Source organism: Vombatus ursinus, unplaced genomic scaffold (assembly GCF_900497805.2).
Source record: "Vombatus ursinus unplaced genomic scaffold, bare-nosed wombat genome assembly UNPS02014973.1, whole genome shotgun sequence".
Lineage (NCBI taxonomy): Eukaryota > Metazoa > Chordata > Mammalia > Diprotodontia > Vombatidae > Vombatus > Vombatus ursinus.
Genome location: NW_020954751.1, coordinates 10,491,450 through 10,509,905, shown reverse-complemented (window position 1 = coordinate 10,509,905; position 18,456 = coordinate 10,491,450). Strand labels below are relative to the sequence as shown.

The 18,456-nt window shown below is 39.9% G+C and overlaps 1 protein-coding gene across 1 annotated transcript in view; it reads left to right on the top strand.

Annotated features, from left to right (window-relative positions):
• Window positions 1–18,456, top strand: part of KCNQ3 (potassium voltage-gated channel subfamily Q member 3) — a 455,649-nt gene that overhangs the window by 344,627 nt on the left and 92,566 nt on the right. Inside the window, exons 2-3 of the mRNA XM_027845526.1 lie at window positions 9,289–9,379; window positions 10,655–10,781. Coding sequence (XP_027701327.1) covers window positions 9,289–9,379; window positions 10,655–10,781 — 218 coding nt within the window. The remainder of the gene's footprint in view (window positions 1–9,288; window positions 9,380–10,654; window positions 10,782–18,456) is intronic.

Below are 18,456 nucleotides of genomic sequence, written 5' to 3'. Positions count from 1 at the left end.
TATGGGTGTGTATGGAATTCATACTTCAGTTAGGGTTTGGATTCCTTATACATACATATATACATATATACATACATACACATCCTTGTCTTCCAATGGGTCTGTGATCTCATCAATGTAATGCAGATCACAACCCAGCCACCCTTGCCCAACCTATATGGGACTCACCCATTTCCTCCCACAAATTAATCATAGAAGGCACATTTAATGTGCTGGGAGCTTTCCTTGAATTCTCTTGACAATACAAGGATACCTACAAGAGCATACCTGATCAGCCCATCTTCTTTTAACATATATTTGTTGATAGCAGTATTTGCTCTGCTACTCCTTCCTAATTCTTTGTAATGTACTCCATCTTCCTAGTGGCCATCAGGTCATCTCCATTGTCCTCTTGGGTGGCCCTCAACCTCAGCTCTTCAGAAGGTATAGTGTTTCAAAACTTGTAGCCAGAATATTAATGGAACTGGAGTTTCAAAAATTTGCTTTTATTTCTGGGAGCAACTGGAGGGAGAGGGAAGGAAGGAAGGAAGAAAAAAAGGAAGGAAGGAAAGAAGGGAGGTGGAGGAAAGTAAAGGAAAGGTAAAGGTGGAAGAAGGGAAGGAAGAAGAGAGGAGAAGGAAGAGAAGGGAAGGAAAGGGAATGGAAAAGGAAAAAGGAAAGACAAACACATTGCAGAACATTGCGGAGATTGTGAAGACTGAAGATCTTATGAAAATATGCATGTGTGTATGTATGCACGTGTGTGTAGAACTGTAATTTTATTGGTGTAGAGACCTCCCAGTGTGCAAATTCCTTCTACTGAATCTATCTATCTATTGTAGTTGCTCTAAGGTCCTTTTCAGTTCTAAATTTCTAGTATTCTATTTTATAAATCCAAGAGTTTTAGGGGAGGTTGGCAGGGAAAAGAAGAATGCATTTGGAAATGAGGCACCATTCCTCAGTGGTTATTCTTTGGCACGTAGGGTCAGGGATCCAGACAGAAGAGAGCGTTCTGTTCAGCAAGCAGACTCTCTTATGTCACTTGATGCTACCTTTAAGTTGCTCCCTATGGTATACCTTCCTTGAAAATAAGAGCCAGTGTCTATGGCTATGCTCATGGAAAATTGTGTTAGTTTTTGCAAAGATATCGATTGGTAAGAAGAGAGAGGAAAGAGAGATGGCAGGTTGGCAAATGCTATATCGTTGCTGCCAGGTTTGTTTCTGATCCTGTATTGTAAAATAAGGGAGAGAAGAACAGACTTAGAAAATCCCATCAAATCCCTGCCAGCTTACTGAAGAGCAAGACTGGATGCTGACATTTTGTATTTATACAGACCCAGAAATAGTTACAAGGCACAAGTTTACATTGAAATTCAATGGGAATTAAGTATAAGATCCTGTATTTCGATTCGAGATACCATTTAAGTGTAGGATGGGTCAGATATGATTAGAAATAATGTCATGTCAAAAAGACCTGGTGATTTTAGTGGACCACAAGCTGAGAATGAGTCAGAAATGATATCCCCCCAAACTAATGTGATTTTCAGTTACATTAAAAAAGGATCATGTCCAGAATGAGAGGTGAAAGTCCCACCCTCTTCTGCCCTATTCTGGTCATCTCATATTAGGAGGAAGATTGGTGAGCTGAAAAGTGCCCCAACAAGGCTGATGATGATGAGTGGGGTAGAGACCATGACATATGAGGATTGAAAATACTATTGATGTTTAGTATAGAAAGAAATTGGGAGAGAGTGGGAGATACATTAACTTTCATCAAATGTATAAGATGTCATGGAAAAGATGGATAAGACTTTTTATTTTTTTACCCCAAATGGTAGAACAAAGACCAGAAAAAATTACAGGGTAGCAGAACTAAAGCCAACATGAGGGGAGGCGGGGAAATCTTTTTTGTTTTTTAAATAACTAGAGCTTCAAAAGTAGAAGGGCCTTCGATTTCCTTAGCACTGAAGGTGTTTAAGTGAAGAGAAGTGGATCACCTCTTAGGAGTGTTGTAGATAGATAGCCTCCCAATGTGGCTACTGAAGGGTTAGTCTTCTGAGCCACCTTCTGAATGCTCCCTTCTGTGATTCTACAAATCTTCCCATAAAAAAGCAGTTTGTTTCTGGACAAATTATTCCCAAATTGGAGTTTACTGTAAGGAGAAGAAGAGTCCCTCACCTTCCCCTTTCCACAAAAATCACTAGCTGGCTGAGCTATCATTCAGCATCAGGCTAGCCAGGAAAGTTTTTGATTGCCCTTGATTGTTGTTATTGTTGTTCAGTCATTTTTAGTTATGTCCAACTCTCTGTGACCCCATTTAGGGTTTTCTTGGCAAAAATACTAGAGTGATTTGCCATTTCCTTCTCCAGCTCATTTTCCAGATGAGGAAACCGAGGCAAACAGGGTGAAGTGACTTGCCCAGCGAGACAACTGCTAGTAAACTGTCTGAATCCAGATTTGAACTCAGCAAGATGAGTCTTCCTGACTGCAAGCCTGGTGCTCCACCTAGCTGCCCTTAGAAAGTGATGGGAACCTAACATAGGGGAAACCCTGGTGAGTCATAGAATGCTAGGACTGGAAGGGATTTCCCAGATGGGAAGCAAAATTATACAGTGAACTAGATTTAGAGTCAGATCACCCGGACTCCACTCCTGGCTCTGCCAGGGACTATATGTGTGAACTTAGGCATTATTTCCCTTGTGCAGGCCTCAGTTCTTCATCTATAAAATGAGAGGGTGGGACGAGACGACCTTTAAAGTACTATCTAGCCCTAAGTTTATAATCCTATGAGAGTCTTATCCAAACTTTCCTTCCATAGGTAAAGGAACTGAAACCTAAAGAGGTATTTTTTTTTTCCTGCCAGGTCACATAGCCAGTTAGTGGTACAGGAAATACTGGAACTCATTAGGTCTTTCAACTCCAAACCTAGTACATTTTCAATTAAAGTACATCTACCAGCAGCAGCTAGGTGGCACAGTAGATAGAGCACCGGTCCTGGAGTCAGGAGGACCTGAGTTCAAGTGTAGCCTCAGATATTTATTAGCTGTGTGATCCTAAGCAAGTCACTTAATACCAATTACCTCCTCCTACCCCCAAAAATATTTTAAAAAAATATTATAAAAAATAAAATACATCTACCAAAGTACCTTTGGTATTTCCCAACAAATATTTTAAAGAGAAGCCCAGGATCCTAAAAGATATATAACTTAAATTACCCTTTAAGGATTAAAGCACTATACAAATGCTAGGGATTATTAGCTATTAGCTAACTACTATTTAAACTGGTTTTCCCCTGAGCCATAACTATAGAAAAATTTCCATCTGAGGCAAATTGCAATGAAAAGAGGGAATAGGAGAGATTCTTCTGGGGTGTGGTCTGGAGGAGAAGCAGTACACTGTGGGACACCTCATGTGATTTCTGGAGGAGGGGAAGAACCATTCTGCTGTTGCTAGGGAAGGAGCTAGGCATAGGAACACCAGTGGATAAGATGGGCTGAAGGGGAAGATGCTGTCTGTTGCTAGGGAAGCTGCCTGATACTGGGTGGGGGAGCAAGGATGCTGATGGGTACCTAATGGGGGAAGGGGAAAGCCTACCATGACTGCTTAGGATAGCTGAGGAGATAAAGGGCTTGAGGGATGAGATCAACTGTGGCTGAAACTGCCCTGGAGAGGAAGTACACCCAGAAAGGTGCTGTCAATGCTTTCTAAATTATTTGCCTTGCCTAGCTTCTTTGCCCTAGCTATGACTCTCATCCTCCCCTGAAAGGTTCTGAGCCACAACCTTATGCTTGCTTTCCTCAATAGATCCTGGGAAGAAGAGAGAGCTAAAAGGTTCTAGGAGGGAAAGGACAAGGCTGAATAAGGAGAGAGAAAGGAGGGAAGGGAAGGGGAGGGGTGGGAGAGAACACTGGAGAATGAGTGGTACAAAGGAAGCCAAGAAAGAATGTTGAGTACCAGGAAAGCTGAAAGAAGGAAAGGAAGTGGATGAACTCTGTCAGAGGAGGGGTCACCCACTTTAACATATAGGAATGACATCAGCTGACAAGGTGACATCTCAAAAAAAAAACTTACAAAAATTGTGCATATTTTAGCGGTGAATTAAGATGTGGAGGAAACCCAAGGACTTTCCCTCTCCTCTCTTATGCCACTTTCTATGCTGAGAGAACTTTCTTGATGATTTTAGCATTTTAGATGAATGTCTTAGAAGGAAGTATCATCATTTTATCATTGTTTGTCCAATCTCATAAAGTAAACTCTGGGGGCTGCTTAGGAATTCAAATTATTTTGGGGAGGTTGGGGGGGGGGGATTTGTTGTCAGAGAGGAAAACAAGGGGAATGGATTAGGTGGTTCCTAAGCCTCAGAAACACTGACATGCAGGGTTTTGCTTCCCTCTTCTGGCTAAAGACAAACTCACGGCATTCCATCTGGATTGGAGAGCAAAGTACATGGTGTTTGATTATCTGGTCCCCTGTTGCCCACAGCAATGGAAGGAGATAATGAACAAATTATCATAGTATTTCAGTTTTTGAGCTGGAAAGAACCTGAGAACATAAATTGGCAGAACATAGCACACAGAATATTAGAGATAGAAGACACCATAGACCACAGAAGACTAGACCTGGAAAGGATCTTAGAACATAGAATATTATTAGAGCTAAAAGAGGTTTTAGAGATCATTTGGTCCAGAGGTTTTTCACCTTTTTGTGTGTCATAGGCCCTTGCCCTTATGGACATCTGCTGAAGCCTATGGACAGAGTATGTCATAGTAATGCTTTTGAATGCAAAAACAAAATAAAATAAAATGCAAAGGATTAGAAAGGAAACCAATTATCTTGAAATATATTTACTAAAATGCATTTAAAACAAAGTACATAGATTCCAGGTTAAGAACTCCTGAAACAGTTAAATTTCCTGTTGGACTGCACAACAAGTATTGTTTTCCTTATTTTACTGATGAGGAAACTGGGATAGTTCAAGCAATTGACCCTAAGTCACATGGATAGTAAGTGATAGTTAGCTGGAACTTAGACCCAGTTTTTCTGACTCCAAGTCCTATGTCCTTTTCACCAAGTTTTGCTGCTCAGGTTCCTTCTGTCAGAGAAAGAAAATATCTATCAAGTTCTGATAGTAAGGACTTACTGTGTTACTTTTCCTTAGGCTATTTGCATTTTTAAACACAATAAGAAAGGGAAAATAGACCATTTACACAAAGTAATGAATTTCTAATGGTGAAATTTCAGCAGAATGGGGAAAGATATTTGCAGAGAAAGTTACTTTTCTAACAATCTTTAACTTCATCTTTAGCAAATATTTTTTAGGTGCTTATTTTGTGCGTTGTGCTAGAGTAGCTGTAAAGATTAAATGAGGTATCATTTTTGTTTTCTTGGAGTATACAATCCAATAATATGATATTACATATACACAAAGAAATATTATACACAGTAAAGTACATTAGAAATGTCTAAACCAAATGTTTTATGAAATCCTAGAGAGAAAATCATTACTGACTTTGGAGAATCCAGGAATGTTTCATGGAAGGAATAGAATTTGAATTGGGCCTTATAGAATGGGTAGGATTTCAATGGGCAGAAACACTGGGAGACTGAGAGCAAGGTATTTCAAGAGAAGGAAACAATGTGAACCAAGATTTGTAGGCATGATAATGCAGGATGTGCTTGGAAGACAAAGATAAGTCGATTGGATTGAGGCACATGGATAGAAATATTATGAGAAAAGATTAGAAAGGTCAAATCATAGCAGATTGTGGAGGGTTTTGAACGCCTGCCTTAGAAGTTGATTTTTAGGCAATAAGCAACAAGTGAGTATAATGATTAGGGAAGTACTATGGATATAACATACCTGAAATTCAACAAAACATTTGACAAAGCTGCTTACAATTTCCATGTAGTCTATATGATGGTACAATTATGTAGCTTTGTACCTGACTGAATGAATGAGACCCAAAGGGGAGTCAGTAACGGGTCACTGTCAAGTTGGAGGAAGACCTCTGAGGTCCTAAGACCTCAAAGAATCTGCCCTTGATCCTTTTCTGCACATTTCAATCATTGGCATAAATGGCATGCTTACCAGATTTATAAATGACATGTAGCTGGGAAAGAAAGATATCATGGACAACCAACTCAGGAGCCATAATTCTCTCAGTGATCTAGTGGAAAAGGTCAGATCTAACTGGATGAAATTGAATAGGGAAAATGTAAAATCCTATGCTCGAGTTAAAAAAAAAACACACTCTCCCAATATAGGACAAGGGAGACATAGGAAGATAACAATGAATGAAAATGTTCTTGGGTTTTAATGGAATGTAAACTGAATATGAGTCAATAGTGTGACGTGGCAGAGAAAAAAGCTAATATAATGCCAGGCTTCATTAGGAGATGCATAGTGTCCCAAGGTGATGATAGTGCCTCTATATTCTGTTCCACTCAGACAACAGTTACTGGACTCTTGTATTCAGTTCTGGATCCAATGGTGTATTAAAGGCTTAATAAATTAGAGAAACTCCAGGGGAAGCAAACTAGAATGAGAAGAGGCTGACAACTTATCTAGATAAGTTGAAGGAACTCGGTCATGGAACCTCACATGAGGATGACGTGTTATATGACATGGATGTACATGTTAACATACATATATAGACAGATATGTGTATACATGTTTATACATGTGTATCTTTCTTCATATTTATCTATTTACATCTATCTATATACACACTGACATACATGTATATGAAGAAATGTCGTGTAGGAAAGGATGAGCTTGGTTTGCCTCGTCCCAGAAGGCAAAGTTAGAGCAAATTTAGGATGGATATAAGGAAAAACTTCCTAACAACCAGAGTTATCTAAAGATGGACTGCCCTGTTAATGTTGTTGTTCAGTCAGTCACTTTTTTCAGCTGTGTCCAACTCTTAGAATGTGATGAATGCCCCCATCACAGAACAGGTCACAATCCTGGTGCTACCCTCCCTGCCGCTAGCTGTGCTGAAGGGAGCTGCCCAAGGCCTCAGGGGTGGAAAAGAAACAGCGTGGGACCCTGATCCACTGAGTTGGTCTGGGTGACATCTGAAGCTCCATCTAACTCTCAGATTCCATCCACTTCATTACTCTTGTTATCCCTTCGTAAGTCATAAAGTTAAAAGGAAGGGGCATGATAGGTTGTTTGCCCCAGGTGGTGCTACTTGCCCTAGGCGGTGCTGGTTCTAGGTGCTGGCATTTTACTCTATGAATTCATTCTAATGAATGTTAGACAATCATCCAGTCCATCAGATCTGCAGTTTCCTCACATTCTGGATGCCCTCTAGGCCTCAGCAAGAAACTTATCTCACTCCTCTCATTTAGAACATAGCGCTGCACCTCAAAGGCAGAGGGTAGCGTAGGGCTTTTACCTGAACTGCCACATCAGGGTTAGTATCCAGGGCCCAAATCAGCTAAGAACACCAAGTCAAATCACCAAACCTAGGTAGAAAACAGATTTCCTGGTTGGATTGGAAACAAAGAGATCAAAATCTTGGGAGGACTTGGAAATGAGCGCATGAACTCAGGGGATGCAAATGTTGGGTCCAGTCCTGAGCGATGCATTTTAGGTGGAGAGTTAGAATGCTGGAGCCTGTGCAGAGAAGACCAAGATGAAGCCAGGCCATAGGAGGGTCAACAAAGAAATTGTTAAATCAACAAACATTTATTAAGTATTTAGTATGTGCTAGGCATCGTCCTGGGAATACAAAGAGAGGCAAAAAACAACCCCCTGTCCTGAAGGTACTTTTATTATAATGGGGGATAAAACATATAAATCAGAACATATAGAAATCAGAGTAGATGGCAGGAACTGGGTATTTAAAGAATCACAGTTTTTTAAATATTTAAAGGTTGTTATGTGGAAGACAGATTAGACTTTTTCTACTTGACTCTAGGGGCAGAATTTCATGAAAGTTTCAATAAAAATAGATTTTTGGCTTAATATAAAGAAGACCCTTCTAATAATAGATATAGGGATAGTGACTGGACCTGTGATTTCATTGGGTTAGGGGACTCCTAGATAAGGAAGCTCCCTTTACCAACACAGGTCAGCATCTTCTCTGCAGTTTGAAGTCTTGCAGAGTTGTCTACAGTACTGAGTATTTAAGTGACTTGCTCAGGGTCACACAGTCAACATGTTCCAGGCACTCTAACCATTATGCTATGGTGCCTCTTTACCTAGTAATGAGAGGTAGGAAAACATGAAATGTGCTGCCCTGAGAATGCTTGGCTAAGGAATTAGACCTTTAGGCAATAAGGAACAGAGGAGTAATGTGATCAAGGGAATGACATGGAATTCAGCAATCACTGAGGCTGGATAATCACTTGATAGAGGTGTTGAAGAGGGTACTCATTAGCTATATAGGAGACAGATTAGATGAACTCTAAGGCCCACAAGATTCTGGAAACTCTTAGTTTCTGGCTGCCCAGACAAAATCATAGGCTCTCATGTTGAGTCAAATTTGCTAAGCCAATGATGAGGATGAAAACTATGAAAACCAACATATGTATATATATATATGTATGTATGTATGTGCACATATGTGTGTATGTATGGGAAGAGAGAGAGAAAGGGAGGGAGGAAGGAAGGGAGGGAGGGAGAGAGAGAGAGAGAGAGAGAGAGAGAGAGAGAGAGAGAGAGAGAGAGAGAGAGAGAACGCTTTAAAATTTTCAAAGCACTTTCCACATATTTCTTCATTTGATCTTAATGACTCTATGAAGTATAACTAGAGGTTCAGGTCAGAAAGATTAAAGGGAAAACCTAGTTCTGATAACAGAACAAGACAGATGAGTGGAAAGGGAGTGGGGCCAACCAGATCACAGTAGAAAAGAGAGGGTCAGAAAGCCTTAATAATATCTCCTTCCCATTGGATCTTCCCTGGATGTCCCCTGTGCTAGCCTCTCAGTAGGCTCCTGGCACTAACCATTGAACCAAATCCTTTTTGGTAAAGAAAGGATCATTTTTCTCAGTTGTTCCACAGGGCCAATCAAGGATAATGGTCTTTAATTGTAGGAGGAGCCATTTGGGTAAGACCCTGGGGAAAACTACCCAGGCTAGATGGATTGTAAGAATGCAATACCTTACCTGGAAAGGGCAGAATTTATTTTTAAAGTGGGGATGATCTCTTTGAGAAAGGATTTAATGTCTCTCTTGGAGGCAGGGGGGAGCCTGCATCAACTCTCAATGGTCATCCTATGGTCAGCTTAAGAATTAAGGAGCAAATGGTTGCAGACGCAGAATGGCTGAGCCATTCCTTATATCTCCTCTTTTCCTTCTAGGTTTCTAATCGTTCTGGGGTGCTTAATCTTGGCAGTACTGACCACATTCAAGGAATACGAGACTGTTTCGGGAGATTGGCTGCTATTGTTGGTAAGTTAAAGGCCCTGCTAACCCTGACCTGTTGTTATCATGTGGGCCACCTACCTATTGTTGAATTTAGCATAGCTGCTATGCCAGGATGAAGATCAGGTTAGTCAGAGGGTCACCAGGATTGGTAGTAGGCTGGTAAAAAGTTCCGTTTCAGGACTTAAAAAAACCAGAGACTAATGTTCTTGGAGTAGCTAGAAATCAGAAATAAGCCAACAGTTATAATAGAAGGCAGGGTAGCAGCCCATTTCAATCCATAATGGCTTTTTTTGGTGAGGGAAAGGTCAAAAAACATTCCTTCATCACATTACAGTTATGTTGGATTTATAAAAGTTGCTTCAGTAGAAACTATCTTTGTATAATTCTATAAGGAAATTACTTTAGAGAGAGACTGAGGATGACTTATTCCAAAATTAGAGAGATAGAAGTCTGGACAGAACGAGGATATAGTATACCTCTTGAAATGGCTAACTTTGTAAAAGAAAGAAATAAGACAAGAATGGCAGTGTTTCCAGAAAAGAAGCATTCCCATATGCCTTTCCTCTTTCCTTAGGCAGTCTCAGGACCCTGCAGCCTTTGTGGTCTCTCAATGAGATACAAAGCACTTTGCAAATCTTAAAACTTATATGAAAGTCAGAAAATATTATGTTACCTTCCATTGTTTATTTAAGGTAAGACAGAAAGAAGGAAGAAAGGAAGTGGAAAATGGAGAGACACAATTCAGGTAGGGTGAAAGAAGGGATCTGACACCTAGTGGATAGTCAATAAATATTTTATGATTGGTCTGGACCAGTGGAGTGGAACATTGAGAGGGAAAGAGAGATGAAAGGGACTTCACTGGAGTTGCAACAAGGAAATGGAATTTTCAGCATCATTCTGAGGAGACCGAAAGAGTATCAGAACCAATCTATGTTCATATGTGATGTGTCACAACTACTGTTCTGCTAATGACTTCTAATTTAACTACCCGTAGATTAGGAAACTGCCTGTGCTGATTTCTTTTCTCAATCAGATGATTTGTTTACTTAACTATCATCATTTGGAGGTTCTGAGTACATTAAAAAAATTTTTAATTATCTGACAAAACAAAAACAGAGGAGTCCATGTAAAAAGAATTAATTGCTTTGCTAGTCTGAACAATTCCATTAGAGACATTAACATTGAGGCAGTAACCCTTCAAACCTGAGTGACATTTAATAGGAAAAAAAAAATCCATCAACTTGTAAGTTTTAGCTAACCGGATTTTAGTTAATCAAGTCTTTCTGTTCTTGGATGCAGGAAACATTTGCTATTTTCATCTTTGGAGCCGAGTTTGCTTTGAGGATCTGGGCTGCAGGATGTTGCTGCAGGTACAAAGGATGGAGGGGGAGACTGAAGTTTGCAAGGAAGCCCTTGTGCATGCTCGGTAAGCACTGGAGGCTCAAAGTGTTCCTCTTTTTTTTTTTCTTTTTTTCTTTTTAAGGCAATTGGGGTTAAGTGACTTGACCAGGGTCACACAGCTAGTAAGTGTCAAGTGTTTGGTCTGAGGCCGGATTTGAACTCAGGTCCTCCTGACTTCAGGGCCAGTGCTCTATCTGCCGCATTACCTAGCCGCTCCTCGAAGTGTTCTTGTTTTGCTTTGGGGTACCGATGGACGGAGAAACTCTCTGGAGGAAATATGCCCATCTTGAAAAGTGATGACCTAAATAAAACATCATTCATTTGAGAAACCATTTGAGAGTCTGATGGGAGGAAATCCTATCCCTGCACAATGATAATAGAGATAGTTCAGATTTACATAGCACTCTTCTTATGACAACCTAATAAGCTAAGTAGTCCAAGTTTTATTTCCCCCATTTTACAATTAAGGGAAATGGGACTCAGAAATGGAGTAATTTGACCCAGGTAACATAGCTAATAAGTGGCAGAGCTGGGACTCAAACCTAATCTTTTGACTTCTTTGTTTGTTTCCATTAAATCACATTCCCATTCTTTTTTTAATAGTATTTTCCCAATTATGTGGTAAAGAAAAATTTTATCATTCATTTTTACAAGATTTGGGGTTCCAAATTTTTCACCCTCCCTCCATCCTCTCCCCTGCTCCCCTCTGCTCTTCCTAAAATGGTAAACAATTTGATATAGGTTTAAGATAGATACACACACGTGTACACACACACACACACACACACATATATGAATATACATATATATGCAACCATGTAAAACATATTTCCATATTAATCACAGTTGTGAAAGAAGAAACAGATCAAAAGGAAAAAAAAACAGGGAAAAATGTAGTAAGTAAAAATAGTACGCTTTGATCTGCATTTGGAATCCATCATTTCTTTGACTGGATGTGGATAGCATTTTCCATCATGAGTCTTTTGGAATTGTCTTCAATCATTGAAATGCTGAGAAGAGCTAAGTCATTCATAGTTGATTATTGTACAATGTTGCTGTTACTGTGTACAATGTTCTCCTGGTTCTGCTCAGTTCATTTATCATCAGTTCATGCAAGTTTTTCCAGGTGTCTCTGAAATCTGCCTGCTCATCATTTCTTATAGCACAATAGTATTCCATTACATTCACATACTATTACTTGTTCAGTCATTTCCCAATTGATAAGCATCCCCTCAATTTCCAGTTTTTTGCTACCACAAAAATTGCTGCTATAAATATTTTGCGTAGGTAAGTCCTTTCCCCTTTTTTATGATCTCTTCAGGTATATATGTAGTAGTGGTGGATCAAAAGGTATGGGCAGTTTAGTTGCCCTTGGGGCATACACACTATTTACTCAGCACTAGAAATCTTCAGATGGAGACTAGACACATTGGGATTATTGTAGGAGGGCTTCATTCTTAGCCATGAATTGGACTAGATAACTTCTGAAGACCTTCTCGCTGTGATTCTAAGCCTACCTCTCTTTCTATTACATAACACTACTTCCCTCTGAAATGAACAGGACCCCCCTGCAAATTCCTGACTTTAAAATATAATATTTTACATAAAGAATACAGATGTTTGTTGACGGTAAGGATGACTGTAGGTGGCCCAGTGCCGTCCACCCTCAGGAAGTAGAATACAACAGAGGGACAAAAAAAAGAGAGAGCCTCTCCCTTAGAATCAGAGATCAATCCTAATCATTAGTGTTGCTCTTGCAGTCTCTCTTATTTCTTGGACTTTGGGCCCTCCTTACGTATCTGCCTGCCTGTCTCCCTCCCTCACTTCCTGGATACCTATCTACGTACCTACTTACCTCCCTAAACCCAGAGTAACTGTCAATTCCTTCCTTTCCTATAGTTGGCTTCATTGGTCTTGACTCACTTGCCTGGCTAGTCCAATGGTACCTACTAGGCTCTTTCTACTTAATTGGATTGCCGATCCTTGTCTGTCTTGGCCAGAAAATCTTCCAATGACACCTTTGCTCTAAGACGCTGCTGTTTGGTTAAATAATTGGCATATTGAAAAGATTTGCATGTTTAATGGTTGAGTGGGGGCAGGGGGGAGTAAGACTATGTTCCCTAGCTTGTTCTTTTCTCCTGCCATGGTGAAAGACCCAACCAAGGACCTGGGGGAAGAGGCAGGAGGAAGAGACACCAACCCTTCCACATCAACTGTGTTTTATGAGAAATAAATGTTATATGACTCAGAATGGACACACTCTGTAAGAAGTTTATGGCACTCATTCTTTTGAAGTTGTATGTCATAGTGTCAAGATGGTAGCAACAAATACTTATGGATGGTTAGGAATGTGGAGTCTTTGAGGGTGGGGACTGTTTCATTTTTGTTTTGCATATTCATCACTGGGCACAATACCTGCATGGAGCAGGCCCTTGATAAATGTTGTTGGAGTGGAAAAGATTGCCTCGAGGATTAAGTGTAAGGGCCTCAGCCTGTCATTAAAAGCCTTGCACTATCTATCCTCAGCTTACCTTTCCTGCCTTACCTAATACCATACCCCTATTACCCTGTACTTAAGCTGAACTAGATGTCCCCTAAGCGTGGCCTCCCTTTCCTGACTGTCCTGCTTTTGCTAGGATGCCCTCTATACTGCCCATTCATCTAGTTTCCCAACCACTATTCAATCATAGAACCCTATGATTAAGCACTAGAAGGAATCATAGAGATCATCAAGTCCAGCATTCTAATATTATAGAGAAGTAAACTGAGGTACAGTCAACCAGTTAGCTAAGTGATGCAGAGGATAGAGCACCAGTCTTGGAGTCAGAAAGATATAAGTTTAAATCTGGCCTCAGAAACATACTAGCTGGGTGACCCTAGGCATATATAGAGATAAGTATAAAGATGGTAAATAAATCCATGGGAGCTGATGAGATCACCAAGTGAAATAGTATAGAAGGAGAAGAAAAGAAAGGAGAAATGAGAGCGAGAGGAGAGGAGAGAAGCAAAGCAAGACCCAGGACACATAACCCTGTGGAATATCTATGGTTAGAGTGTATGATCTGGATAAGGATCCAGCAAAGAGGACTGAGAAGTAGTGGTCAGAGAGGTAGGACGAAAAGCAAGAGAGGGCAGTGTCTCAAAAACTTACAGAAAAGAGAGCATCAATGAAAAGAGAGAGGTCAATAGCATCAAAGGCTGCAGAGAGGTCAGGGAGAATGAGGGTCCGGGTGATTTTTTTCTTACACCATGCTGTTTCTCAAATGTTCAGTTCAAATTATATTAGACTTCATATAATTAATATAATTCAGTTCAAGGCCAAGTTCAAATTAGTCTTCCTCAAGGAAGCTTTTCCCTAGCAATGCCATTCAGAGTAACTCTTTCCCCTCCTAGGGCCCCCTTACAATTGGTTGATCATGTGTCATACATTGATGTTGTAGTTATTTGTGTGGCTCTTTTTTCTCCCCAACAAGAGCTCCTTGAGGATACTGACAATGTCTATTTCAAAATTCCCCATAGTTCCCAGCCTTGGAGACACAGTTCAGATGCTACCTCTTATCTGAGGTGTCCTTTTCCTGAGCCCCCTCTAGTGTACATTTTGTATACAATTTGAATTTACTTTTCTGTATACATCTTGGGTCCCACCTCTAGCGCATCTCCTCTGAGGATAGGAGCTGCTCTTTATTTATCTCTGTACCTACCTAGTTAGCTCAAAAGAAATGTGAGATGCTCAGATTTAGAGAATCCAACCCAAAGGTTCCCATGGACTATTTGTGCCCGACCTGTTGTAGAACATTCCGAGCTCGTGTTGATCTGATCAGCCATAGTCAGACACACTGTAACTTGTCCTTAGCATAGTGATGTCATTTTGGTCCTCTTCGAGAATGAAGACAACTAACCAACCTACCTAGCATAGTGCTTTGGACATAAGCTTAATAAATGCTTCTTGGTGTTCTATAATTGCATTGGGCCCATAGTAGGTACTCAAATGAATAAATAAATTAGTGAATAATCCTATCCCTGGGAGATATGACTGTTTAAGTTTCCATAGGCCTCTTCAAGAAAATCTAAAGAATTTAATACTAGATTTGATCATCACTATTATTTTGTAGGATTACTTAGGATTTTATAGGATAAAACTATGCAAGTCATCCAACAAATGCCGTTCCCACTGCTCACTACAGTGCTCAGGGCTGTCATGGATGGAGAAGTTTCATTTTCATCTGCCCACACTGATTGTCATGTCCTTCGAGGAGACATCATGTCTTATATTTTGAGGAATGAATCAATCAACAATATTTATTAGACATTTATTATCAAACATTTATTAGGCACCTACTGTGCACCAGGCACTTTGAGAGAAAATGAGGCTACAAAGACAAAAATGAACCTATTCTTCCTGTCCCAAGCTGACAATGCCTACTACAGTGTTAGGAATATAGCAAGGGTTTGATTGATTGGTGTGACACATGATCCTTTCCAATAGAATTAGGAAAGCAAGAAGAGCACTGACTAGATCTGTGTTCCAGAGGCCCGGATCCTAACTCTGCTACTAGCTCAATAGGTGTTTCCCCTCTTTGAACCTAAACTTCTTCACCTTTAAGGTGATGAGGTTAGATAAGGTGTTGGTTAAAGCCTCTTCCAAGTTCAGTGTTCTAATTTTCTGCAATGAAAAATATAAGGTTGTATTAATACAACCAAATTCTCAGCCAAATTCTCCTCATCCAGAGGCTACCCTCTGAGAGTTTGAATTAGTTGCTTTTTGGGATCATTAAGGAATCATTTGGCCAGACTACAGCAAAAGCAGTACTGGGCTAATATTGCATGGTCTCTGAGTTCTTTCTCTAAGTGACGCTTTGAGAACACATTGTAATTTGGATAGAATATAATGCAGACATTCAACACTCATTGTATGGCTCATAGTGCAAGTGAATTAGGACAAATTCCTAGTCCAACTCAACTTTATTGATGCTCTCAGGAACCTGTTTTAGGGGCAGCTAAGTGATACAGTAGTTAGAGTCCTGGGCCTGAGGTCAGGAAGACCTAGGTTCAAATCTGGCCTCAAATACTTACTAGCTATATGACTCTGGGCAAGTCACTTAATCTCTGCTTCAGTTTCCTCACCTGTAAAAGGGGATCAAAATAGTACCTACCTCCCAGATAGGGGAGATAATGTTTGTAAAGTGCTTAGCTCAATGCTGGGTACATAGTAGGAGCTAAATAAATGCTATTATTATTAATTATTATTATTCTTGATCTTAACATTTGATTTGATTGATTTAGTGAACTTCAAGTATGGAAATTCCTCTGGCCAATGCAGATCTACTACTGTTTGACAACTTAGTCTTAGGGAATTGGTGGAGTCTACATAACATTAAGTGGGGCCGCTAGGTGGGGCAGTGGGTAGAACACTGGACCTAGAGTCAGGAAGACCTGAGTTCAGATCCAGCTTCAGACACTAGCTGAGTGAACCTGGACAAGTCACTCAACTTCTTTTTTGCCTCAGTTTCCTCATCTGCAAAATGGGGATAACAATAGCATCTACCTCCCAATGTTGTTGTGAAGATCAAATAAGATAAAAATTATAAAGTATTTAGTACAGTGCTTTGCACATAATAAGTGCAATATAAATGTTACCTATTATCACTAGCGGTGTCACCAATATATATGTACATTAACAATAGAGAAATTCTCATCCTTACATTTACCTTCTCCCCTTCCTCCCATTTACTGCTTGGTGAGATCCAGTTTTTCTGTGGAGACAAAAGGGTCAGGTTTTTTTGTTTGTTTGTTTTTGCAAATCTGCAATTTCTAGCCAATCAATGTTTATTACTTATCCATATATGAAATTCTCTAAAGTCCTCTGTAGCAAACTTTAAGATGGAACTTCCCAGCAAACATGCATTTCTTAACCAGTGTATAGTTTGTCCATTGGCTTTAGTGTACTTTGAGTGTAAGTTACAGTAGATAAAATGGTGGACTAGGAATTAGGAAGCTCTCAGTTCAAATCTAACCTATTATACTTACTAACTATATGACTATGGACAAGTCACTTACCTTTTTTAAGTTTCAGTTTCTTTGCTCTCTAAATGAGGGGGTTATACTCAATGGCTTAAGTTCTTACCTTCTCTAAATCAGAGATTCTATTCTACTTTCCATTGAACTCTTCTATGCCTGGAAAGCATATAAGAAAGGATTCCACTTCTTTCCAAGAAAGAAATCCTTCCTGAGTTCTGCCCTAGAATTTGATGCTAAAAGATACCATTGGGGGGGAGGAGAAGGAGAGAAGGTACATATAAGGCACCAGTTATAGCACTTGCGAATCTTGATTTAAACAAGTCTAATTCATGTTTAAAGAGTGCTCAAAGGTAGACAAAGCCCTTTTCTCATAATAAGAAAGGTAGGTCAGGCTGATTCATGGTAGAATGACCATTAGATTCAGTAAAGATGTTGGTCAAGTTGCCTGAGAACTCAATAGCTACGTCCTTGTCAAATATTTGGATGATAAGAACCTCTTAAGCTGAGAGAGATTTGAGGGTCATACTGAGATGTGGTGAGCAGGATGCGGGGGAAGAGGGTAGTGGGGCAAACAACAACTTGAAAAACAAGACTAAAGGTTCTATGAGACCTACAAAGGGTGAGAAAGAACTTGTTGTCCCTGAGATCTACGGCAATTAAACATTCCTTTGGAGTAATTGCAGACATTTTATTGGTGACTGAGTTATTTAAACTGGACCAAAATGAATACTTGGGAATATTCCATTAAGGGCAAAGTTCCCTGAATAGGATCATGTTTGATTAGCTGGACCTAGGTGGAAAACATATTGTTCATTCACAATCACGTAACCTGACATGTTTACAATTTGCTCTGTATGCATGATCTAATTGACTCCTCTCAATAACTCTATTAAAGAAGTAGTAAAAGTATAATTATTCCCATTGTAAAGATAAGGAAATTGAGACATTGAGTAAACTTCTGAGCCATCCTTTGAACCCAGGCTTTCACACTCCAAGTCTATTGTTCTTTTCACCATTGTGCACTTTGAAATATCTTCATTGACCAAAACACCAAAGTTCAAGTTCTTCTTTTCAAAAATAAACAAACAAAATCACAAGCATGTTTGTGAATGCATTCAAATACACATTGAGTTCCCATTGACGCCAGCTCCTTTAGATATCAGAGGCACCAGGCCTCTTGAGTAGCTCTGTAGGCAGGCTCTTACTTTAAGAGCAGGTCTGGCTATGTCATCATCCTCCCCCATTCAATAAACTTTAAGAGCTCCCTATTACCTCCAGGATCAAATATAAAATCCTCTTTTTAGCTTTCAAGGCCTTTCAAAACCTGGCCTTTCCTACCTTTGCAGTCTACTTATACCTAACTCACCTTTACATATTCATCAATCCTTTGTCTCTGGTCTCTTTGTTATTCCTCAAACAAGATACTTTATGCATTTTCACTGGTCTCCTGCCTGAAAATGTTCTCCTTTCTCATCTCAGTCTCCCAGCTTTCCTGGCTTCCTTTTAAGTCTCAGTTAAAGTCCTACTTCAGGGGTAGCTAAGTTGCACAGTGGATAGAGAACCAGCCCCTGAAGTCAGGAGGACCTGAGTTCAAATCCGGCCTCTGACCAAACACTTGACACTTACTAGCTGTGTGACCCTGGGCAAGTCACTTAACCCCAATTGCCAAAAAAAAAAAAAAA